Source organism: Phodopus roborovskii, unplaced genomic scaffold (assembly GCF_943737965.1).
Source record: "Phodopus roborovskii unplaced genomic scaffold, PHOROB, whole genome shotgun sequence".
Classification (NCBI taxonomy): domain Eukaryota; kingdom Metazoa; phylum Chordata; class Mammalia; order Rodentia; family Cricetidae; genus Phodopus; species Phodopus roborovskii.
This window is the reverse complement of record NW_026126619.1, coordinates 5,414,875-5,441,600: the sequence shown is the minus strand read 5'-3', so window position 1 is coordinate 5,441,600 and position 26,726 is coordinate 5,414,875. Positions and strand designations below refer to the sequence as shown.

Below are 26,726 nucleotides of genomic sequence, written 5' to 3'. Positions count from 1 at the left end.
ACAAGACCTGTGGAAGGAAGAGGAAAGAGGAAGGGAGGGAGTTGGAGTTAGGTGCTAAGATTAGGGACCCCAGAAAAGTGAGGGGTGAAGAACACTGCAGGGTGTTCTCACTCCTACTGAAAGAATAGAGACCATGGCACTGTGGGTTTCTATAAGCCGTGAACTGATCTCCGAGTCACTTAAATGTCTTCAGAAATCCGAGTCGGAGTGATAGCTACCTACCGAAGCATCCCTTGGCCACAGCAGAGTACTCTACATGAAATCCTGATCCCGTGAATCTGAGGGTAATCAATTCCATTCCTATGGGCAAGCTTCACATTTGGGAACCCAAGTACCAGTGGAGTTACTGGGGAATGCTAAAGATTTTCCTTTGAAAAATGTACACTGTGCAATAGCTTTGTAAATGTGGCATTTTTAATTTATAGTTCACAATCTATATTAAAGAAAAAAATATTTGAAGTATCCGGGTTGAAAAAAGAAATTCTTCTGAATCCCTTAAGTAGATCATTTTCTTTAATATTTATTTTATTTATTTTGTGTCAAAACTCCCTTGAAGAAAACAAATGACTTTTTTTTTTGTAGATGGAAGTTTCTGTCCTGCCCCGTCCTGCAGCCCTTTGGTCCCAAATCAACACGCAGAGGCTTATATTCATTATAAACTGTTGGGCCAATGGCTCAGGTTTCTTATTAGCTAGCTCTCTCTTAATCACTAACCCGTTTCTATCAATCTGTGCATCTCCACTCAGTCTTGGCTTACCAGAGATGCCTGGGTCTCTTATTTCTTCTATAGCCACATGTTGTCTCCCTGGCAACTCACTCTCTGTGTTCCTCTTCCCAGAATTCTAGTCGGTTAGCCCTGCCTATACTTCCTGCCTGGCTACATCCTGCCTGTCCATTGGCCAAAACAGCTATATTCATCAACCAATAAAAGAAATATGTATTCACAGCATACAGAAGGACATCCCTATCAGTTTTTCAATATCATTATGATTTGTTTTATGATAGAAATACTTAGTAGTTGATTTCAATAGATATGCCCATGCAGCCTAAATTTATACCCAGGAGCTTATTAAGCCATGTAAATTCCACCTTAAAATACATTATCTTATGTTCCTGGAGCTGAGTTTGGCAAACTGAGAAATTACCTTCCCTTAAATGAAGCAAATGACATCTACCTTATAATGCTAGAAAATGAAATAATAAATGTGCATCATTTGACAAATCCTGCTAAATTTATATCCCAATCTTGAGAAGATCCTGCACATAATAGGTACCCACAAATGTGCTTGATTACATAATTATATATTTCACTATTCGGTTTATACCTACCTTCATAGAAGAGTGAACGTTCTTGGGGAGGGAAACAGTTCTATATTTTCCAATAACAGACCTATTAATGTAATTTTTCTTCAAAATACTAACTAGTATTTTCATTGTGTCTATGTCAATATCGATGTTCACATCACAAATACGCTACAAAAACCTGTTTTAAATCAGAAGGATGCTTCGTGCATAGGAAAAGGATATATATTAAAATGTTATCCAAGGATAGGAAGATTTAAAGTACTAATTATTATTTTAAGTGATTTTTATGCCAGTTTTACTGTACCACCCAACATATTATCTCACAGGGCTAATAATACCACTGGAATTTAACAAATGCATCCAGGAATTATATTTATTTTATTTAAATTTAAAATTAATTGTATTTAAAAATCTGTCAATGTTAGTGTCTGTGGTAAGCCTGAGAAGGAAATATTAGATAACTAAAGAGAAGAAAGGGTAACTTTCCAAAAATAACACACCTCAGACAAGCGCAGCGGCGGGAATGAGCAGGCACATCCCAGGGTCCTCAATCCTGTCACAGCTTCCCAGAATCAGGCTGTCCTAGTCACTGAGGGACATTATTGTGCCTGGCCCCCAGGCCCGACTCAAACTATCATTAAAAGTTGTTCTCTTTAGCTTAATTCTCACGTATCCATTTACCTTTAGGTCAAGGAACACAGGAAAAACTAATTCATTAACTGGAAAATTAAAAATAATACCCGCAGAGTTTCCACGCTTGTGTATTGTCTTCTGCTGAAGGCCTGTGAGTTAAATGTTAACATTCGGATTGGAAATGTCTTTTGTTGGTCGTTGGTAGTGATAAGCAGCCGCTGAACACTATGCCAACAGCAGTGGGGTTTTTTGGGGGTTTTTTGTTTTGTTTTTTTTGATGGAAGTGTATTTATACCAAGAAAGGTGCTCCTGGCTACACTTTATTGGATTTTGTTTTCCTTTCAAATGTCCTATTAAAAGGGCCTCGAAACTAGACATGACTTTTTTCCTTTGTATCCTTTTTTTAATTTAGACCTTTTTTATTATAAATATTTCTCACTTTATTTATTTTATTTTACATGTCAATCCCAGTTCCCTCTCCCTCACTCCCTCTTCCCTCCTCTCCCACCCTCTCATGCCCCCACCACCACCCTTCCCTCTCATCCCTCCCCCACATGTAGGGTGGTGCCTTCCAGGAGGGGTCATCTAAATCTGTCATTTGGAGTAGGGACTAGGACTTCTCTCCTGTCTCTAGGTTAAGGGAGTAACCCTCCACAGGGAATGTGCTCCCAAAGTCCTTTTTTGCACCAGGGATACATCCTGGTTCCACTGTCTGAGGTCCCTTAGACTGCCCAGGCCTTTTAGCAAGACCCATGTTCAGGGGGTCTGAGTCAGTCCCATGCTGGCTTCCCAGCTATCAGTCTGGGGGCCTGTTAGCTCCTCCTTGTTCAGGTAAGCTGTCTTTATGTGTTTCTGCTGCCTGGTCTTGTCCTCTCTCTCTGCATCTGGAGTCCAGTTCGACTCAGTGTTTAGTTGTGGGTGTCTGCTTCTGTTTCCATCAGCTACTAGATGAGGGCTTCATGATGGTAGAAAAGTTAATTTAGACATTTTTAACTGAACAACCTAAAGGCATTTAAATTGCTCAGGATACTGAATCTGTTGAGTTTTTCTTTGTAAAACTGAAGTGATAATGAACAAAATTGCTATCAAGACTGAAAGAAACAAGGTGGTTAAAGTCATAGCACAGTGGTTGGACCATAACAAGCAGATTTTCAGTAACCCAAAATATGGTCCATGAGATTTGCTCACTAAAAGCAAACTGAGCGAATGTTGAGGTTTAATGTAAATACTGTATTCAAGTAATGCCATTTATTAAAAATGGCCATTCCTTTGCATTGTTACTGCCTTTGCATGAATGAACAAAGTAGTAAGGGTTTGTTTTTCTATGTCTATCTAAAGGGTAGAAAATTCTAGTAATTATATTTCAGTAATTATATATTATAATATTCAATATTATATATGTTAATCTGCACATTAGGCCACCTAAGAGCAAATAAAGCAGTCAATAATGGCTTATTGTTATCATCAGTAATTATAATATTCAAATATTATATGCATTAAAATCAATCTGCACATTAGATCAACTAAAAGCAAACACGCCAGTCATTAATGCCTTAAGACGCAAAGGTCACGAACTGAAACTTTTTCAGTGGTTTGAAATTACCTTCCAGCTGCACTCTTCCAGAGTCCGTCCTGTGACCCATGTTCCTCTCTCTTTTTTTGATTAAATAATGTTCCTCTGCTCTTACCACCTATGTCCTTCGTGTGAACTTGTCAAATCATCTCAGTCTTATCTTTTGTAATGTACAAGGCCTTTATGTAGCTCTCCGAGAGACTATGACAAAAGTCCAAGTGGGAGAATAATTTATGAGATTTCGAATGAAGGGCCATTATTAACATTGTCTTGCCTGCATTTGGCACATAGCCTCCCATTCACGCATGGCAGGATTTTCACTCAGTCATCAGAGGGAGAAGTGTCTGAGTGAAGTCTTACAAATGATATCATTGGTTACATGTGCTTACAGTGGCTTCCACTTTTTTAAAGAAAGCGTGGACTGTTAAGTTTGTTAGAGAACATTAGGAAAACATGTCTCTACTGTTCACACAAGTGTTGCCGTGGCTATAAACATGGTTTCAAACATGGTAATTGTGTATGTTCTGGGTTATTATCTAATATTCAATAATATGCAAAGTGAATGTTCTTCACTACAAAGCTAAATGTGGAGAAAGCATGCAAGAGTGGGTTTTCTGTTTTGAAGAGAGGTTAATTGTAAGTGTTTTTACTTTACCAGAGTACTCCTGACTTGTGTTCAACAGTCATCGGCACTAATGATGTTTGTGCGGCTCAGGGAAAATTATGCTTTTTCTTACTATTTCAGTACCCAATGTCTTTTTCTTATTACAACAGACAAATCTAATTACTTCTGATGAATTTGAAGAGCTGTTATTTGGGTCATGAATAATTCCATTTCAGACAAAGTTAGAGTTCAAATATACCCATGAAACTTTTTATCAGCCAATTGGATGCTAAGTAAGGAAATATTTTAGCTCCCAGCAGTTGGACAAATAGGATAGAAAACTCCTTGTGTGCATTCTTTGGTATATACTTTGTTATGTTAAACAGTCTTTAAATCTTCTGTTATCCAGAACTCATTATTACTTCCTTCTCTCCATCCCCTGTGTGTTCTCACTGAGCACCGTTCATGGTGTCCATCTATCTTTGATAACCCTCTTCCTGTATCTCATGTCGCCTAAGGGTTCTTGACATCACTGGATCCTACGTCTTGAATACAAAGAAATTATAGCCACCAATACTTGAGCTCTTGCTGTATGCTTGATGCCATTGTAAGCTTTTTTAGTCTTTTGACTTTAATCAGCTGAAGGAAACGGTTGCTGCTATATTCTTCACTTGATGGAGAAGAAAACAGAAGGGACCATTAAGCAATCAGGGCAGTCATGTAACCTCTACCTGGCCAAGCCCCGTCCATCTCTCCATGAACTACTCTCACGGCACCAAATACTTATTCCTTGCCTTCAGTATGGTTATACCTTTTACATTTGGTTGGTTGGTTGTGTGATTAACTTCGGCCCTTCTTCCATGCTGTAACATTTTAAGATGACATTTAGCATTTGCTTGATGAATAATTACAGTTGCCATGAATTTCATGCTGGCCAATGCATCTTAATATTTAATTCTCACAAGACTCACTAAGGTGCTTAGCACTTTTACCTCTACTGAACAGATGGAGAAACTGAGGTGAAGAAGGGATTCGCTAACAATATCAGTGCTAGTACAGGATGAAACAAGGGCTCAAACTCAGAAAACTGGCCGGAGAGTTATGCTGGGCATAAAGGAAGAAATGAATGGATGGGAAATTAACTTGGAGCACAAGGGAGAGGTGACATTTGATGTAGATAGAGGTAGAGCAGTTCAGGCACAGGCCACAGAGGTGGATAACACCCGTGGAGTAAAGTAGAGGGGGCATCCAACCACAGGGATGGTCGTCTGTGGCACTGGGTTAGCCAGTTCTGTTGCTAATGTCCTTCTCTCTCTCTCTCTCTTTCAGTGCCACCGTGGGCCTTAATTGCCATAGCCATAGTTGCAGTCCTTTTAGTCGTGACCTGCTGCTTTTGTGTCTGTAAGAAATGTTTGTTCAAAAAGAAAAACAAGAAGAAGGGCAAGGAAAAGGGAGGAAAGAATGCCATTAACATGAAAGACGTCAAAGACTTAGGGAAGACCATGAAGGATCAGGTAATGGACACACCCCTTGTTTACCTTATCTCTTCCTGTTAAGTCACCAGGAAGGGCTCTGTTCTTTTATGACAGATGCTCATGGAGATGAACAATTCGTGGCTATGGTTGTTTTCGTAGAGATGCTTGACAGTCCTGTCAGTCCCCCAAAGTGTAGTGGACAGTAGCACAGTGGGGGTTTCTGTTTTTTGTTTTTGTTTCTCTCTCTCTCTCTCTCTCTCTCTCTCTCTCTCTCTCTCTCTCTTTCTCTCTCGATCAGGCAGACAGACAGACAGACAGACAGACACACACACACACACACACACACACACACCAGAGAGCTCTACACCAGCATGTGTGGCTTCGTGGGCTTGGCAAAATAAGGTGATTCCTGTGTGAAGCATGTTCCTAATTAGTCTTGATAGTAAAAATCTGAAGGGAGATATCGGGGCAGAAGCTGGAAGATCAGAGAAGGGCCAGCCACAGTCACCTCTTACCTCTCCAGCTCCTCAGATCACAAGGGCAGAGCTCCTGTCTGTGCCCCATGTTGCCACTTCTGTCCCCTTCCTTACAGACCTCTATGGTTAACAAGTGGCCCATATCACCCCCACCACCCCCACCATCACCCATCACCACCCCCAGCATCACCCACACCACCACCCACACCACCACCACCATCACCACCCCCACCACCCCCACCCCCACCATCACCCACACCACCACCACCCATCACCACCACCACCCATCACCACCACCACCCATCACCACCACCACCCATCGCCACCACCACCACCCCCACCATCACCCATCACCACCCCCAGCATCACCCACACCACCACCACCCATCACCACCCCCACCACCCCCACCATCACCACCCCCACCATCACCCATCACCATCCCCACCACCCCCACCCCCACCATCACCCACACCACCACCACCACCCATCACCACCCCCACCACCCCCACCACCACCACCACCCATCGCCACCACCACCACCCATCACCACCCCCACCACCCCCACTCCCACCATCACCCACACCACCACCACCCATCACCACCCCCACCACCCCCACCACCACCACCACCCATCGCCACCACCACCACCCATCACCACCCCCACCACCCCCACCCCCCACCATCACCCACACCACCACCACCCATCACCACCCCCACCACCCCCACCACCACCCATCACCATCCCCACCACCCCCACCCCCACCATCACCCACACCACCACCACCACCACCACCCATCACCACCACCACCCCGATCTCCAGGAAAGCTTTATTTGTCAGAACATAAACAAAATATCACAACACCTGAGCCTTTTTATTCCATATCATATAGCCAATCTTGATCGGAGTATTTTTGTTTGTTTTTTGATTTGTTTTTTTTTTTTTTTTGTAATAATACAAGGTACCTGAGTGCTTTCCCTCCTGGACAGGAGCCCTTTCTGACTCATCCACTGCCCTCAGTCTTTGTTAAATAGCTTCATCATACTTAGTAATTGCCAACGTTGGCAGAGCATGTGGCTCAGCCATCATTTGCCAGAGATAATGAGTTGTATGTAGTGAAGGGAGACAAGATCAAGTCCTAAAGAACAAGACAGAGTTGAAAAACAAAATTATATTCCCTCAGTTAATGACCATAATTAGAACCATGATGATGCATGCATAGAGAAAGCATTTTGATGTTGTAGCCTATTTTTAACTAAATGAGCTGGACACCTTTGTCAAGTTAAAGCTTAATAAAAAGTATTAAATATTTGTTCACTTTTGAAAAATACGTAAATGTTTATAAAGAAAATTTAATGCATGAAATGGAATGTAAAGACTTTTTCATAGAAATATTTGTAGTTATTATTTCCTATCAGATAATTGTAATAGAAGTTTTTCCAACTGTCTTATAGTAGTAATTACTATTAACTGAATCATTGACGCATGAACCTACGAACAGTTTGATCAGATATTACCACAAGCCTCACGGAACATACATGCAGCTTCCTGGTTCTCTACACACTCACAATCTACCCCTCTTTCCAGTCGGAAATTTCAACTCCTTCTCAAAGACGCTGTAGTGTCTATTGACAGCCGTTTCCCCGGGATCACTTCTCATTCCGTGTAGCTGAGTTTGGCGGCAGGGCTGTGGAGTGGACGGGAAGTCTAGTCTAATGCTCAGAGAGCTTAGCCTGTGTAGCAAATGTTCATATACAAGTACAGATTAACTAAGAGGGATTTGTCTTTCTCTTCATTTAATTTGTTAAGTAAATGCTCAAATTGTGGATTATAGCAAGTAGGATTTAGTACTGATTTTCTCCCTTCTTACTCAGTTGGTTTTTTTTAAGATATGATCACAGATTTAAAAAAAAAAAAGTTTTATAATTAAGCATATAAATAATTTCTCTGGATGAACATGGGCTAGAGAAAGGTTGCTATTTTAGCAATATCTTTGAAAATGTTGAATATATAGTGCTATTATTTTTATAGTTGTGATTTTCCTGTGTCCTGGAACTAATGCTTAAATGCACTGGTAAATGTTAAAGGGCAAGTGGAGCATTCCTTTCTAGGATAAGGCAGTTATATTTTCATTTGTGAGTTTGTTCTGTATGCTGTAATAGTATAATTGATGGCACAGTGCCAATATCCCCATTACACCATGGATAAATGACCAAAATCTCACATATAAACTTGATGATGACTTTCCCATCTGTCACATGTCCCTTTGGATGGAGAGTGGTAGAGTAATATGCACCACATGAGGAAGTAGTAGGGAAAAGTCAGTGACATAGTAGTTTATAATAATTTACTGTCATAGCAAAGTATTTAGAATTTCAACCACTTAAAACGGTTTCCATTACTTTAAGTCAACCACTTTATGTACTTCAGGGCAGTAGGCAGGTACAATTTTTTAAGTGTGTAGAATGAAATATAATTGGAATAGTGACGTCATCATGCACCAATGAGAATTATGTAACGGCAGTACATGTTTCTACCAGTCCTCACAAAATTACTTATGGCTTATGAAGATGGAGGATAAAGATGAAAAACAGCATGCACAGATTTTTAGGAGAGTGACATGTGGTGTCCCATGATCCTCCACATTATACTGATGAAACTCATCTAACACTCTGGTTTCAAAATACTTTGAGCAGCATATCACAGTGAACATAGAGAAGAGAAACAAGGCCAGACTATGGCTCTCTAAATTCTAATATAAGACAGGACAAATAGGAACAATTTTTAGATGTAACTCCTAAAGCTATAGAGGCTTCATAGCAATCAATAAGTTTTTTATTACTTCAATCCATTCCAAACGCCCAGAAATTCAAATTTTAACATTCATGGCTATGTATCTCTCAGAAAGGTTTTGTAACCTTTAAGAAATACTCTTTTAAAATTCAGCAATGACTTCAAAAGTAAACTCTAGATAGTATATTTGTGTTACAAAAGATTCATAGTTAGGGTTTTTTAAACAGCTTGAGTTTTGAGATCACTAACAGTGCAGGGGAAATAATAGCAACCTATAGAATCATAAGCTTAGTATGGTCATTTCTCCATGGTTTTCACTGATGTGTGTGGATACTTTAATTTTTATTTCTTCCTTCTATGTCCTCCTTATCTGTGTTATGTCTCATGACTGTTCTGGACTGTCCCTTGCGGTAGGTTTCTTCTGCTACTAGACATCTCTAATCAATGCTGGTGGCTGGGCTCCACAGCTGAGGGCTTACCATTCTGACATCAAGAGGCTGAACTCAACTGATCTTCAGAGATGAAGTGTTTCCTTTTAAACATTGCTAACATGGGCTACAGAGAACAGAATTTGAAAGGTTTGCATTGATAGAGTAGAAAGAAGATGCAGTCCTCGCACTCCCTTTTCACAGGCCCTACCAAACCCCATGTGAGCACTGGACGCTAGAACGAGCACACACTTTTTCTGATGACTGTAGACTAGGTAAAGTTTGAATGCCAAAGCAAACCACAAATGTGTCCATCTAAACCTGAGAACTCGATAAAAGACCTAATGTTCATGACCAAGTTTCCCTAGTATAATTTTCCTGACTTCAAAAAAACTGGATTTACAAGCTTTTTCATCTGAGTTGTTTTTCTCCTATGGAGGGATACATACTACTCTCAAGATATTATAATAGCTGCTGACTCAATAGGTCTGAGTTTACTGTATTGGTGCCTGGCCTCCAGGATAGGAATAGACTACTTAATCACTTCGGTGATGAATAGGAACTCTGAAAAATTATCAAAAATTTAGCCCCATTTCATACAAAATAATCAGAGATGGCCCTGCACCTTCTGTTCTATTCTGGCATCAAGAAAGGAAGAAGGGAAGGAAGGAGGGAAGGAAGGAAGGAAGGAAGGAAGGAAGGAAGGAAGGAAGGAAGGCAGAAATCACCTAGGGAAAAGGAGATTTAATATGTTGGCTATTTCAAGTTGCATTGGGCTGAAACATGATATATAAATAGTCAACTCTGAAAAGAAACTTTTGAAATAGTATTTAAATTCATGATTTTCTTTTACCTGTGACAATGGAGTGACATGTAGGTATTTTGTCAGTGGATACATTAAGGAAATCTCTATTCTCTTTAAAAAAAAAAATCAATCAAACTATTACAGGGAGGCAAGCTAGCTAAACTGTAGTTTTCTAAACACACCCTCTATGGCAGTACCAAAGGTTATGTAGGGCTCTCAGGGACAAGGGGAGTTGAGCCAGACTCAAACACCTTAGTGCATTCATCATGTCCCTGCCTTGGTTCTTACATAATTAATATTCAAGGAAGCACCCAAGTATAGATTAGTCTTTCTAAATTAAATGGTATAGGGCTAGCCACATTTAAAAAAGGTTAATTTTCAACTTCTCAGACGCCTTGTAGATTGCTGAGATGGGACACATGGATAACAGCTCCCCTGTGCTCAGATGTCTTCTAACCAGAGAGCAGAACTTACGAGCTCTGACAGCCTCCCTGCAGACGAGTTTGGGTGATCCCCGTGGGGTTAGCTGGGAGGAGCCAGACTAGACAAGGGTCGCCATTCTCAGCACCACTGAGGTTCTCTGTGTAAGCTATGAGTGAAGGGAGAGTCTCCACTCAGAATGACGGTGGCAGAGAAAAGGCTCAGGTACGGAGGGACAGCAAGATGGTGAGCCATCGTCTGATGGCTAAACCTATCACTTCTGAGTCCTGGAAGAATTCTCCAATCAGCTCGGGAGCTGACAGTAGTTACGGGACAGTAAAGACTCTTAAATGTTGGCAGACTTATGATGGTCCATTGCTCATACTTTCTTTCAATTTTGGGGAGATTCTGCAGCTGCATACATGCAAGAAAAATGAGATAGTATAAAAGTGATGTTTAAAAACAAATGACCAGGGAAAGTACAGGCGATGACCAGAACAAAATATGTGGATGGCTACTATATAGGCCTTTAAATTTTTCAAACATACTAGTGAATTTTCAATTTACAATTATGAAGAATGAACACGCATAATAGTGTATCTGTATATCCCCGTAAAGAAATCTTCCACTACTATAAACCTTTGTAATAGAAATATTTGGAATAATTTTTGCATCTACAGAACTTTTTATATACTTTCATTTCTGAAATACTGATGATGCTCTTTCAAATGTTTTAATGTATATTCTACCACTAAGATTGAAGAATAATTGTTTAGATCAGCTTTTCTAAGTCTAGTATCATAGCCCTTGTTGTTTAATTCAAAATTAATTTTACACCCATGAGTTTTTCAGAAATTACAAACACGACTCTTTTTGTCTTTGATATCTAGTACACTCAAATCAGTTGAATTCAGCCTTGCTTTCTGTGGAGCTGTTCTGAAAATCAAATGGTAAAGTTCACCCGGAAGTGGGGTGAACTAGTCTCTAAACATGCATTTGCTGGTGGCATGTTTTCTCCTTTTTTCTTAAATATTACAACCATTCATGTAACGCACAAAGAATTGACATTTTCTGAGGGTCACTCAGCCATCTTTGGCACAAGCAATCAGGCAACAGAAGGCCATGCATCCCATCTGAATCTCTCCACTGCATGTACCAATGATGCCTTACATGAGGCTGAGCGCCTCTGCGGCTATGAGAATGTGAAACCCAGCCTCGATACAAGCATGTCTATCGTACTAGAAACAAAGAGGCAATGTCATCAGAGCCAAGGATGATACCAAGTTGACATTCTCCTTGCAACAGTGTTCTAGTTTTGCTTGCTATCCTCGGAGGGGGGCTTCTTCCATCGCTTCCATGTTGCTTGCTGATTGGGAGGGAAAGGACGTGCACAGGTGGAATTTAAAGATGGATTTGTGTGTAAGCAACAAATGAGAATGTGATAGGCAAGTAGATTTCAGCATCATAGCGCTTGCTTCAAACAGCTTGGAGGTGTGGCCAGTTGCATGTGGACTTTGATGACAATCCGTCGGGCTTTCTGTCTCCTCTCCATAGGCCCTCAAGGATGATGATGCTGAAACCGGATTGACCGATGGGGAAGAAAAGGAAGAGCCCAAGGAAGAAGAAAAACTGGGGAAACTCCAATATTCACTGGATTATGACTTCCAGAATAACCAGGTCTGAGGGGCAAACGTCTGATTCCATTACACTTTCTGAAATTACCGAGTAGCAATTGAAGCAAGACACTCACCTTAAAACATTTCGTTTGCTGGGAGGGGAAAATGCAATTATCAAAGCTATTGATGAAATCATTCCTAAGTACAGGCAGTCCCCTAGCTGCTAATTTAACTTCTGGTAATTAGAATTCACAGTATTCAGCCGATTACATCTACTCATGGCACTGACAGGAGGCAGACAGAATACAAATTAACTCCAAGCCATCGGTCTGCTGCTGAGAGCTCCCAACCAGCCCAGTCCCGAAAGTTCCCTCAGTGTGAGTGGAAACAACCTTCCCTGAAATGTATAGATTTAGATCCCAAACAACACCGGGGGCCTTTGGTTCAAGCTGCCATCCAGGCCCACATCTAGAAAAATAAAGAGATGGCTCAGCTGTTAAAGGCTAGACTCACAACTGGAAAAAAAAAAGTAGGAATTAAACACTGGCTAATGCCCTATGGCTTTTAAGAGCAGGAATACCTTCTATGGAACACCATGATGCTAGGTGAAACTCATCCCGGTAGCTCCGAGTGTGGAAAATGCCTTTGAAAACCATTCTAGGTAAGATCCATAATGTTAACAACCACCCTTTACTCTCTAAGTTGTGAGAATAAGTAGGATGGACCGAGTTCAGAATGGAGCCCTTCACCCGCTTGGGGGTTCAGGCACCTCCCACTCTTTTGGTATCCCTCTTCCTTTGCTGGGAACGGAAGGAAGGTAACTCAGTACAAGACCAGGATGCAGCATATGCTCGTTATAACACCCTGCTTGATGAGTGATGCTTGATAAGTCAATCAAACATTAGTAGTCGGCCTTGATGGCTAATGTCCAAAGTCAGAATTGGAAGCAGCTGCAACAGTTCTGTGTTTTTATCTGGGAACTGACAGTTCAGGTCTTTGAAGCTTCTGAGTAGTCTCCTTGAAGGATGAGTGGGATTTAAAAATGCCTTTGTTTGATCAGCTTCATTGTAGCCTTGGCTAGTGATTTCATAATACGTTCTAGACATTTGTACATTGGATTTAGGTATGGTATATAAGTATGCATTTATGTAGGACTATAGTAGGACTATAAGGAGACCATTTACATCTTATAACTAATGAAATATATTTCAGGTCATTTCTGCGACTTCTACCAAACAAAATGTGAGCATTAGGATTTAGTTGGAAGCAAAGTAGCTCATTATTTGCGTATTCCAGGAAAGGTATGGAGGTTTCCAGGTTTTTAACATGTCTTCATATTCCCATATGCTATGTTTCTCCATTCAATTTCCCAGTAGAAATGTAGCAGCATCTCATACTGATTAGGTACAGGTTTGAAACTTGTAATTTTTTTTTAATGTATGTGCACCACATGTGCACAGTGTGGTGTCTATGGAGGTCACAAGGGGATGTTGGATCCCCTGGAACTGGAGTTACACATGATTGTAAGCTGCCCCGTGGGTGCTGGGAATCGAAGCTCAGCCCTCAGGAAATGCAGCAAGTACTATGTTTTCAACCCAAGAGTACTTTTAAGAGCAGAACTGATTGTTTTACCCAAAACTCATGTGTTTGTTTGCAAACAGAGAAGTCCAAAATACTCATTTTGTTATGATTGTCTAGAAGATTTTATTGATAAATACTATATTAATTACAGTGTCCCTTCCTCTCGTTTTCACAACCACATGGTTCCCTTGAGTTATGGAAGGTAAAATCTGAGGAAACCTGTAGACTAAGCTGCACTCAAATATGAGTATTTGCTTACCAAAAAAAGCATATTAAAATCATTGAATTAAGAAGCTTTTGTGGTAGGAAAATGGAATATGTCTCTCTTAAACAGAAGTTAAAGTTAAAGTGATAGTAGAAGAAATCTCCCCATCCTCTAATGTCAAGATATCCAAGTCTCTAAACTGTGATATCCCACTGTACTGAGTTTGTTATATTTGTGATGTTGCCCAAAAGATAATCATTTGCAAAAGGTGTGTTTATAGCCTGGTGCCTCTGTTAACTATTTTTGGACCGGGACTTTGTTAACTGTATACCTCCCAGCAGTCATGGCTCCTGCCACAAACTAGGCAAGGCAGCATTCGAGTGGCAGCGACATATTCCCTCAGGGAAGGAACGAAGTTAGAAGATGCCCTGGATCACTTTCTAAAAAAAATGGAAATTTAATGTGTAAGGAAATGGATTGCATGTCCAGTCCAATGGCAAAAAAAAAAACTCAGAACCTGTAGTGAAAACCTGAGGTGGCTCATGCTTGGAATCTGAGACAGAGGCAGGTGGCTGGTCACAACTTTGTGGCCAGCCTGAGATATGAAGTAAGATTTTTACCTTAAAAAAAAAAAAAACCTAATATAATAATGCCATGTTATATTAGTATTCCCAGTGAAACTGAGAATTTTATTGGTGAGAAATACAGTGCAGAGAAAATTGCTGTATTAGGAAAATTGAAAATCCATGTTAAATGACTATGTTTTTCATGTCTGTTAATCTCTTCCTTTGAGAAAAGTTAAATTATATATAACAGCAAACTTTTTAAGATAATACTATCATAAGCTAAGGTTTTAAAAACTGTAGATATCACACAAGAATAAGTCAAGTGGGACAGAAACTTGAAGCTTTTATTTTTTTATCGCAAAATATTAGTTACTAAGAAATTTCCATTTAGCTGTTCTGAGCCTTCGGAAAAGAATAAAAAGTTCCCTGCTTTGCAATTCCTGACTAGTGGTTGTTTAATGATTTATTTCCATTTATAAAGCATGAACTGGAAGGCAAAACAAAGCACAGGGCTTTTAGCAACTGGGAAGTTATTTGATTGCAGCCCTTCTGCAAATATGAATTCCATATTTAACTGTAATCAGCAACCTCTTAAAAGCCTCTTTTGTCCTTAAAAGTAGGCTTCCTAGAGCCCGCATCTGTCATAATTCGGTTCTGAAGCCTACAGAGCTCACTGCATTTACCCTCTATATTCAGATTCATAAGAGTAAAAGTCAAGGGAACAGGGGCAACATCCCAATGTGTGACACTGTGAACAAATCAATCTTCCTCCAAATGGTCATCCTTTGTTGTCATTCCAGCTGTTGGTTGGGATCATCCAAGCTGCTGAACTTCCTGCCTTGGACATGGGGGGAACATCGGATCCATATGTCAAAGTCTTCCTGCTGCCTGACAAAAAGAAGAAATTTGAGACAAAAGTTCACCGGAAAACCCTCAACCCTGTCTTCAATGAACAATTTACTTTCAAGGTAGATTTTTGGGTTGAGTTATAGCTTCACCTTCATTGTTTTCAATTAAATACTAGTTTCAACATGACAGCCATACAAGCATAAGCATGAACGACTTACTCTAGGGCTCACCACAGTTGTGTTTGGAACATTTTACAATCAATTTTCAGTTTCATGAAGAGTCGGCATTGGAGGTTTTAGCTGTGTGTTTGCAGCATAGAATGTAGACCTTTCAGTATCAGAGTCACACCTAAAAAAGCAAGGTCCATTCATGTATGCCAATGGGCTTTGACAATGCACCCCCACTGTCTCCAAAAATAAAGGCCAAGCTATTTTTTCCCAGGGGGGTCCAAGGCTCTGCAGTCAGAATGGGGAAAGCTGTTCTCTGGTGTTTACCATGCTATCATGGGAAGGTTTGAAGGTTTGGACATGCTGAAAGCCCTTCCTCCTAGCAATAAAAAGGCCATGGGCTTCTGTGGCATCATCCCTTTACTCTAGCCTTTTCGTCACGCTGAGACCCATCAGTTGACAAACAATAACCAAGAGCCATTCTGACCATAGGACAACTCGTCAAAATGACATGCCCTGCAAGCCGCAAGGCACCTTGTAGCTCTTCACTGGAAATCATTCATAAAAGCAGCGCTTCTGGTGGACATGTGGAATTGTTTTAAAATATTTCCCTTAGAACAATACACTTCTAGAAAATGGAATGCCTGTGAATATGCCAGCAGGCTGATTGAAAATTACCCCGTCCACCAGCCAGGCTTAGCAATAACACTTGTGCCTTGTGTTGGCAAACATTCCCGTGGGAATTGGAAAGGGGGCGTGAGTCACCTCTTCAAAGCTTGTTTGCAATTTCATGAAAGAACATTCTTTAACTTCTTTAATGTTTTTGAGTTTTAAACACATAAATCCTTTACGTTTTCTTTGCCTGGACCAGTGCCTAGCAGTACTAAAAATAAGTCATTATCGGCCCTATACCAAGTAAGTTAAATATCAGTTACTTATAGTCTTGCAAAGAGTAGTCAATAGCATTTTCTTTGGTTGTATATTAATGTTTTTAGGTCAGCAATTTCTAAAGGGAACTTAATGGAGTCTTCTATTATTTGAAATAATATTGTAGTGGCTCCCTCCATTACTTCATGTGATTTCTTGGAAGCATATCGGTAAAAATCTATAAACTTTTATGCTTTCTAGTCTAAATGACTTGAAATTTTTTGAAACAATAACACCAATAATATTTTGCAAGAGATCATCATAAAGCCAAATGCAATTGAGTTTCTTATTCTTTCAGGAAGGTAGATCAGGCTGCATATGTACTCAAAGGACAACTATTTAGAGGCATTTGAGAAATATGTTGATTTCTGCAGTAGACATTATAAACTACCTTGAAATGCCAGGTAGCCATGCAATATAGAAAAAGAAGATTTTTCTAGATTGGCTTTCAAGTAGCATTAAATGTACTTAAAATGAACAATATATCCAAAAATAAATGCATCTTCTTTCCTCTAAAATAAACTTGCATTTTGAAGGAGGTGTTAATCAGAAATGACTCTTAAGTGCCCACCGTGGGCCAGATGTCTAAAATATTCTCACCCGTGCTCAGAAGGCCTCCATGGCTGGAGTTTGATGAGAAGCTGAGTCAGATCATCTGTCCCAGATACAGGCCTAAGTAGACTAAAACACAGACATCATGTGCATGCTTCAGCATGATCAAAGATTCAAGAAATAAATTTGAAATTTGAAGGATTTCTAAACTCCCACTTCAAAATTTGTTGCTTCCACTGTAATTCAGATTTTTCAAGTTAATCTTAGATTCTTCCTAAAGTAGAAAAACATTATACTTAGCTTTTTATTCACTGGATTTTAGAAAATAACCTAATTATGACCATGATTAACAAATGACAAAAACACTGCTTAGAAAGCCCAAGTTTCTTGAACATAAGTGGTCAGATAGTCTTTCATTCCTTTCCATTCTTAATAAGAGTTAATTAAGAAATGTTCCAGTTAATTGAGAAATGTATTCTGGGGCATAAGACAGCATTTATGCTGATAAAAAAGTGCATGTATGAAAACTGATCAAATATTTAGTACAAGCCTAAACTACCTCTCAATTAAACATTTCTACCCACCTACTGGAGTGTAGCTAACTTGGACTGCACAGCTCTCCCTGAATATTAAAAATGTCACTAATAAGCTTTTGAAACCATAACATTGGTCCCAAATGTATTTGATTGAACAGCTGGAGAATTCACTCGCTCTTGGCCTTTTGCTACTATTCATGCTAAGAAGTATCACACTTACAAATGAACTTCAAGATTCTTATTATAATGAATCTCTGATATTCAAAACATCAATTTTCCAGCCAGCTCATGTCAATCACTAAATTATTTTAGAAAGTATGTGAAGCACCTTTGAATTTCATTTAAATCTTTGTAGACTATCAGCACAGCTTTGGAGAAGTCACCCTCCATTTAACTATGGTCTAGAGCTGTGAATGGTTTCTCAACCTTCCTAACACTGTGACCTTTATTAATACAGGTAGCTCCTCGTGTTGTGCTAACCCCAACTATAAAAATCATTTTCGTTGCTATGTCACAACTGTAATTTTGCTACTGTTATGAACTATAATGTAAATATGTATTTTCTGATGGTCTTAAGCAACTCCTGTGAAAGGGCCATTCAACACCCAAAGGGTCGTGAACCACTGGTGTAGATGGTTTGAAAAAGTAATATCCATTAAACTGGTGTCTAAATGACTTGAAATTTTTTGAAACAATAACACCAATAATATTTTGCAAGAGATAGTCATATACCCGAATGCAATTGAGTTTCTTATTCTTTCAGTAATCATAGAGTAATTAATAGGAAGGTCCATTAATGATAATACCGACTGCTTCTAGAACCTTAGAATAAAATGATACACCACTAGAACAGTTTTCCATTTTCTCCCAAGTAGTTCAAGTTCCAAGAAATCGGCTATAAGAGTCAATGGAGGACAAAATCCTGTTGTTTCTCCAATATATGTATTAAAGGCTATGTACAAATAACAGGTTTTAAGCATTCTGTGACTAAATGGCTTACCCCCTCCTTCCATTCAGGTGCCATACTCGGAATTAGGTGGCAAAACCCTGGTGATGGCTGTGTATGATTTCGATCGCTTCTCCAAGCATGACATCATTGGAGAGTTCAAAGTTCCTATGAACACTGTAGATTTTGGCCACGTGACTGAGGAATGGCGTGATCTCCAGAGTGCTGAGAAGGAAGAGGTAGGAAAGTCATTATCATTTCTAACATGACAAGTTGTATTCATTCACCTATTGCTGTTCAAATACTAAACCATAGAGAGGTGATCTACCTGGGCCTTTAGACACTAACTAACAGCTGCCAAAACAGGAGTCCGAGGGATTGCATTGCCCTGCAATGTTCAGGACTTAAAAGACTCTAGAGAGGTACACACACTGGGCATATGAACAATAAAAGGACAGTCAAAAATCATTTTGTATGGTCTCCATGGGTTTCAGAGCTAGTACAATGAAGTGAAAGAGTATATTTTCCTCAATTATGTCTGCATATTGAAATGTTTTAACTCTCATGCAGATATCAAGCTTAATGGGTTAAGAAAACTAACACACAAAAGCTGATACTACATTTTTTTAAAATGACTCACATCTTCATGGTACAGTTCACATTGTTTTCTTCCTAGTTTTAACAGCTTTGTTTTAAGAGATAGTATTTTTTTCTATCCTTAAAAAAAAAAGTTCAATATCCATAGTGCATTTGCACTCCATAATAACCAATTCTGTTTGATAGTGCCATGCCTGCCTGGCATGGGCATTCTGCTGTGTGAAAGTCTCAACAGGATATTAGAAACTCAAACAGCCCTTCGCATCTCCATAAACTAATCTCTTCACAGCCCCTCTCTAGGATAATGACAGATAGTCTCCCAGGGACCCGTGAATGGTGCAGTCACTAGGATCTCTACTTACCAGGTTCATGGTATAGGGTTCTACAATCACACCCAGTGGATTTCCAAAAAGTGCTTTTTGCCTGCATTTAGGAAATGTTCCTGATAGTCTATATACTCTCTCTTTCAAGAACTCCTGAAGTAAATGGAGATTTAAGACAATACTAAACTTGCAGGTTTGACCTGAGTCGGCAAAGACTGTCCTTCTCCCCTAGGTCCCCACTACCTTCCTCCTCCGCTTTCCTCTCCCACCCTTTCCTTAAGACACATGTCACCCAAATCCTGGAGAACAACTCATTCTGGAAATGTGCTACTGTACTTTCAGTGAAAACAACAGGTGTGTATGCGTCTCCAGTTGCCTCTTTTTCTACCTCCTTCCTGTCCTTGATATCACCAACTAAGAAAGACCTAGGTCACAATCAAAATTTTGTATTATTTCAGTTATAGCCCTGGCACCTAGAACCAGTCACCTGCGCACTTTCAAATTCATTGTTTTGTTCTAAAAGGTGGGGTCACTATACCCATCCTTTATAAATAAGATTGTTGGAAATGTACAACTCCTCACATAGAGTCTGGCAAATGGCAACTCTTCAGTAGAGGAGAGAATGTAGAGGAGAGAATGGTTGCCTAGTCTATTTCCCTATTTCCCTACTCTCCTCTTTTGCCTCCATCTGTATCGACTCCGTTCTATTTTCTCAGCACCATTGTACTGACTGAAAGCTACTGGATGTTTTCCATGGGAAACAACAAACCATTATAAAGTCTTGGAACACACTGCCCTTTGGTCCAGTGCAGAGGCCTCCCCCCCCCCCTCTCTCTATTGTGAAATAGGAAACTTCCTAAAAATAGGTATCATTCAGCTTGCCTTGGCTTGACTAGATGCAGGTAGACCCTTTCTCGTAGGAAAGGAAATAAGATCCAATTACATTTCATATCTCCAGAGTCCCTTGTCCTCCGTGTTATGTGCTGTGCCTTTTTCTGTTAAAAAGAATTGTGTGAGTAGACTGAAGTCTTGGACTGACTTCAGTCCTCAAGAAGACTTCAAAGAACTGTTTTCCCGTTTTCCACTTGAGCTATTGTGTTCATGATTTCATTTCACCTCCCAATGTTGCATGTCATTTTAAAGTCATAATGAGTGGAAAGATTTAAAAGAACAGCTTTGGAATGAATAATAATAATAACCATAGGAGGCTTTTCAACCAGAGACTGACTTGGATAGAAGCAGGCTAGCCCAGGCCCAGAGTTCTATGGCTGGAATGTTGATAGACTGGTGCTTTACCAGGAACCTGACAACCATTGGGGGCATAAGACAATGAAGTAGTTGCATAGGCAGAAGGACAGCATGCTACTTAATGGCTGACCCACATGTGAGCAGTTTAGAAAGGGCTGGGCAACTGGCTGTAGTGAAAGGCTCAATGGGAATGCATGTCATCACAGGTTCAGAGAGGAGACTGCGAGCGCTGGCTCTCTCTAGACTCCGATTATCAGCCAGCATTGCTAGAGAAGTTTCCATCCGGGTCAGTGCTCCTCAGATTAACACCATCCAAGCTGCGGGCTGGTTTGGGCTCACTGCCATGTTTTCTTTTGCCTTGTGTACTATGACTGACTACCCTCCCCACTCCCCTCCCCCCCACGTTCCACCTTCCCATTTTGCAACAGAAGGAGGTAGAATTTGACCTTGGAGACAGTACGACCTTTCTCTCCAGAGGTGGCTACATATGAAACCATTAACTTTATCCAATTTTCCTCTCAGTCTGTAGCCTCAAAATCATCCCATATAATCAACATATATGGTTTCCTCCCATTTGTAAAAGGCCCCAAATATGAATTCACCAGGCTGTCTATGTTGAGTTTTTCCCATTTTCTTTTTTGTTCGGTCAATCAATATATAGTTTCTCATGTCACCCAAAGTCACATCTGGAGCCAACCATCACACTTTCAGAACAATCCATTCATTCCTTTAGTATTTGTTTTCCTACGTTACTCCAAACACTACGGTCAGCAACTGTGACTCCCATGTTTTCTAAGTTGCCTAGTTTCAAATTTGTCTCGTTCCTGCATCTAGTTTCAAGGACATGGATGTATTTTCATCCTCTGCATGTTTGTTTCTTATTGTCCTGCTCATCTCTGAGGTGGCGGAAAGAATTCCCAGCTTTTTCTGCGTTTGCACCTTTGCCCTGATGGGCCTCACACTGGCTTTCTCTCTGGTACAAAGTAAGTCTGTCACCTCCCTTAGTGTGAATTCGTTAGAGTGCTTTTTAAATGAGGCTCCATAACCCAGTGCAAATGGGGAAAAAAATTGATTGCTGAATTAAAACAAGTTGGGACATAATTTAATTAGTAGCCAGGCAGAAGGGAAGAGAAACTACTTTAGGTCCTTAATGGAAAATCAATTTTGCAAGAAAATTTCACATTTTTAAGCCTAATTAGAAAAACATTTACTTCACAGAAAAGCATTCTGAGAATACATATTCAATCAAATGGCAGGGTTTTCAGCTTCCAGGGGTCCATTTTTCGGTGGTTCCTCGAAACGAGTTGAAGTTATTTCTCACAGCATCTTTATGGCCAAAGATCATGAAACATTTGATGTCGTTTCTAAGCACATTTAGAAGTTTGATGGCAAGTCAAGCAGTCAGAGCTATTCCCCCCAACACATACCAACAAACAAGCTGTGATTGGAAATAGCTGTAGCTGATCATGTCAACAGCAGCCTTGCTTGGCACTCCTAGACCATCACCTTTATTTAGGAAATGCACTGAAAGCTGAAAGCATACACACTTAATCCACGGCCTTTCAGGAAGACAGCGACAAATGCTGTGTTTCCAGTCTGGAGCTGCCCTTACTGTTTCCTCTGGAAAAAGTTGGGAGCAGGGACAAGAGAGACTCATAGAAAATCAATGCTGTTACTTTTTTTGACAATTACAAAAATAACCAATTTGCTCCCCCTAATTGTTTGTGATGTCTTCTTCGCTGTTTCTTTCCTACTGTCTCATCGCCCTTATTTTCATCCTGCTTACATGATTAATATAGAACCTTGTGGGTTAGCTTTAACAAAGTTTTACCAGGAAAGGTTAAACAATGATATAAGTCTCTGCTAGAAACATGAAAATTTACCCAGGGGAATAGGAGGATGGATTTTAGGGAGAATTCAAATAATATGATCCATATCCAAATTTACCATGCCTCGAAAATTTGTTGTTAAACAAACATATGGTATAATAGATCTCAGCAATACAGAGGTATTTTATAGTCTATTAGACCATGATACCCTTCAGGCTCTTTGGTTTCTATGTGTCCATTCTATGGGATTTGAAACTTATTGATTTTACCTTTTACCTTATCCTATAGAAGCATAAACACAGTTGGTGGTTTTTATGGTATGTCTTTGACCAGAATTCAATCACTAGTTCTATTTTAATGCATAAAAAAATACTGTTAGCTTATAAATTGGTTAGGAGTGAGAAGTTGAATTGGTATCTTGGGGAATGAGATTGAAGTAAGTGACGGTCTATCCCTTCAACATTGAACTGATAAATTTAGACTAAGGACAGAAGGCTCCTACAACTAAGACTAAACATCAAACACGAAGCCACCCACCCTGCATACCCTGTGCCAAACATTGTACTTCTTAGGTTATTGTTCGTGTCACCATTTCATACATAGAATGATGCGGCTATCCTGCACTGCCCAGAAAATAAACAGCTCCAATGATTTAGACTCAGGACTATCAGGCTCCAGAACCCATGTCCCCTTAGCCCTTCTGCATTGCCACTGCGCTGGCTGACCTCAGTGAGTGCAGGGCGATTTCCCATGCCTGCTTTTCCTACCAAAACATCCATAAACTTAAGCATGTAGTTACCGGCAAATTGGCTGAACTAATTAAAACATATTGAGAATTTTCTTTCCCAATCATGTGACACCAACCCTGCTAACATTAAGGGGACTATCCCTGGTGAATACCCAACTACAGCCATCCAGGTGACCAGAATTGCAGCAAAGGCCTACCTACATTTGAGTTACAGGTCTTCCTCAATACAGAACATCCTCCTGCCTGCCCTGCTCAACAGTGGCAGGCAGTCTTTGTATCCCATTCAGTGGGCCGTGTAGCGTCCAACAGTGATAATGAGTTGATGAGGGAAGCCGGCGAAAGAATTTTAGGTACAGAGGAAAGCAATGGGGTGGGTGTTCTCTTAAGACACGTACTCAGCTTTTGACCAAAATGTTCTGAACATTAGCAGTGTTCCCCAGTCTCTCAAATGGCTTATTGTGGGGCAGATTCTCACTGAATTTCACGAATTTCTCATAAATTTTGATACATGTTGTGCCAAGGAAATCAGATTTTTATAAAAATAGAAAGGAGTGTAGGTGTTGGATTTTTTTTTTTCTTTGTATCCAAAGAATAAGAGAAATGAGAGTTTTGGGTTGAATCTGAAGTAAAATGGAGCAGAGTGATGGGAGGCAGAACATGAAGGAACCAAGGGGAAGAAGAAATGAATAAATGTAGCAGTCTTGGCCATGTCTGATCCCATAGGGCTTGGGGGGGGGGTTGTTTTTGTTTTTGTTTTTTTCCTGAGTGGGAAGCAAAGGAAGTGTCTTGTTCTGTCTTTCACATATTTGAATCTTTCAAAGTGTAATCTTTTCTGATGAGCTCGTCATATGTTTTGGCACGATTTTTGTTATTATCCTGTTTGTGGATCTTCAAATTAAATGTTTTTCCCTTCTGTCTTCCTCCTACCTACCTTTGGGCAGGCCAAATGTTTGTACTGTGAAATCGCTAATCCATTACAATCTGTCACTCCACAACTAGAGGAAATGTCAGCAGTGGCATTGTACTAGCTGTGCTACAGAGGGAGGACAAGATTCACTGGCCAATCAGACCTTCTGTAATTAGAGCAGAGAAGGGAACACACAGACATATCCCAGCCTGGGAACACGAGCTTTAAAATAGTGCTAAGTAATTTTGTACTTTGTTTCGTCGATTTAAAATTGCCATGCCCTTTTATAGGACAAGGGTTACGTTAATTTCTGGGAATATGGCAAATGAAACAGCCTTGAATCAACAGTGAGACAGAACCACTGGGTAGATTAAAACTCTAGACTCAACTGTGCGAGTCCAACCATGACTTCATTTCCTCCTAGGGAGAATTTGCTCTTATTATTTGGGTTAATATTACTAATCTCTATGAAAAAGTTACATTCTAAAAGAGATATCTACAGCTCTTCCAACAATATTTGGCACGAGGTAAACAGTAAATATTAGTTATCGTGGGTATGACAAATGCCCCTCAGAGTCCTCATTTTGTTGACAGCTGAGGCTACCAGACTCACATGTTTCCCTTGTGAAGGCAGTGAGATGAGCCAGGGTTTCAGGCCATATTGTAGATGCCATCATGAGAGGAGAATGTGGCTAGATTTCATGAAAAGGAGTCTTGGGGCTATATGAATATTTTCCAAAAAAAGCCCAACCCTGGGGAGGGCTCAGCAGGAGTAGATGACACAGTGTAACCAAACACAGTGTATCCAATTTTCAAGATTCATGAAACTAAGATTTTTTTTTTCCTAACTCAGGTAGTAACAAGTGACCAGGAGATTGCAGAGAAATTGGGAACTTTGGCTGGTGCTAATGGAAAGGATGTAACACTTCAGAAAACAATCTTATATTTCCTCAGAATGCGAAGTAGAGTTACTATATGACCTAGCATACTCTTAGATATATACCTAAGAAAAATGAGGAAATGTATACGTGTCACTATCATATGAGGATATTCATAACAGCGTTTTCCCAATTGATCAAAGCAAAAAGAACCTAAAATTGCATCCGTTAATGATCCGATAAAAAGAGCCACACGATGGAATAATGTTCAACCACAGAGACATGAGTACTGAGAGAGATAATGTCACCATTGAGACATAAGTACCGAGAGATATAACGTCACCATTGACCACAATAGTCAAAAGGACAGACAGTGTACAGAGAAGAACTAGGCCTGGAAATAGAGAATGAAGTGTGTAATGGTAGCTATAGAACCCTGTAGATATATTGAACTGTGTGGATTAAACATAAATTTTATGATATATGAATGACATCTTTATTAAAATCCTCAGCTGCTAATACTCTAAACATGAACCATGAGGGAGTTTCATCTGCAACTCCATTTGAGAGAGCCCTGGCTGTAGATGTCCCTCAAGAATTAGGTAACTGTTTTAGAAGAGACATTTCCTCAAATATTCTAATATCGCTTAAGACTAGGGCACATGCTTCCAAGACCATGTTCTTGGCTTCCGGAACTCTTAGCATTAGGTCAGGACTAAGAGTCCTCTTATATAGACCCAGGTTTGCACCTAAAACCAGCTAGTAATACCTTAGGGTTCAGATGTAGTCATCTTCCACAAGCCCTCATGTAAGAACTGCAGAAACAAATTCTCCTAATGGAAAGGCATTGTTCTAAATATCAAAACTAGTCCATTTTGCTACCTTTCTTCATGTGGTGGCAAGTCAATATGTACTACAGGATAACCTGCTACTATTATGCCAAGGGACATATCATGGGACGTGTATCACCCGTTCCCTCTGAGTCTTAGGAACATTGCAAAGTTCGGTGAGGGAAGCAGAAAGAAATTAAGAGACAGAGGTCAGAGGGGATCTTCTGGACATGGCAGGGCCATTACACTCATGAGCCAATGATGGCTACCTGCATAACATCAAGACACTCACCATTCTAGCATGGATGGGGCAGCCTCATGAGGACCCTACTCTAGCTTAGATCTATCGATAACTTGATGGCTGCTGGAGATGTGGCCCTTGACCATTCCCTAGTGGATGGCCCTACAGCCATGGGCACACTGGCAGCACTGATTAGACAAAGTGAGTTAAAAAGAAGATATCAGGTAGGGAAAAAGACAAGATTGGGGGCAGGCTTCTAGGCGGGAATTTGAATGGGGTATCATGGTGGGCGGATATCATCAATACATCGTGTACATTTCTCAAAAGGCAGATCAAATCCAAGTTCATTGAGCCCTGGGAATTGCAAACAGAGGGTAGCCACTACTCTAGCTTCAGGTACATAGTATCCCTTACCCTCAAATGCTCTCCATGCTTCTTTCCAGTCCATCGCCTAGACATCCCCCAGAGGAAGCCTCTTCTAATTTATCTATCACCATAACTTATATAGTACCGAGTACAAATCTCAAAATGTTAGTCATTTTGTTTCCATTTAGGATTATTATTGGGAGGAGCTGTTTTAATGCACTTAGACAACTTTCCATAGGCATGTTTTCAGTCTCCTGGAAATTGCTGCTTCATGGGATGAAACAGATAGATAAAGAGATAGA

At 40.2% G+C, this 26,726-nt stretch overlaps 1 protein-coding gene across 2 annotated transcripts in view; it reads left to right on the top strand.

The window, feature by feature from the left end:
* Syt1 (synaptotagmin 1) overlaps positions 1-26,726 on the top strand; it is a 181,593-nt gene that overhangs the window by 35,011 nt on the left and 119,856 nt on the right. The window contains exons 2-5 of one of the 2 annotated variants that reach the window (XM_051206399.1): positions 5,445-5,629; positions 12,076-12,189; positions 15,281-15,448; positions 18,529-18,696. In XM_051206399.1, coding sequence (XP_051062356.1) covers positions 5,445-5,629; positions 12,076-12,189; positions 15,281-15,448; positions 18,529-18,696 — 635 coding nt within the window. Of the gene's footprint in view, positions 1-5,444; positions 5,630-12,066; positions 12,190-15,280; positions 15,449-18,528; positions 18,697-26,726 lie in introns of both variants that reach the window. The other variant, XM_051206398.1, reaches the window with a different exon arrangement.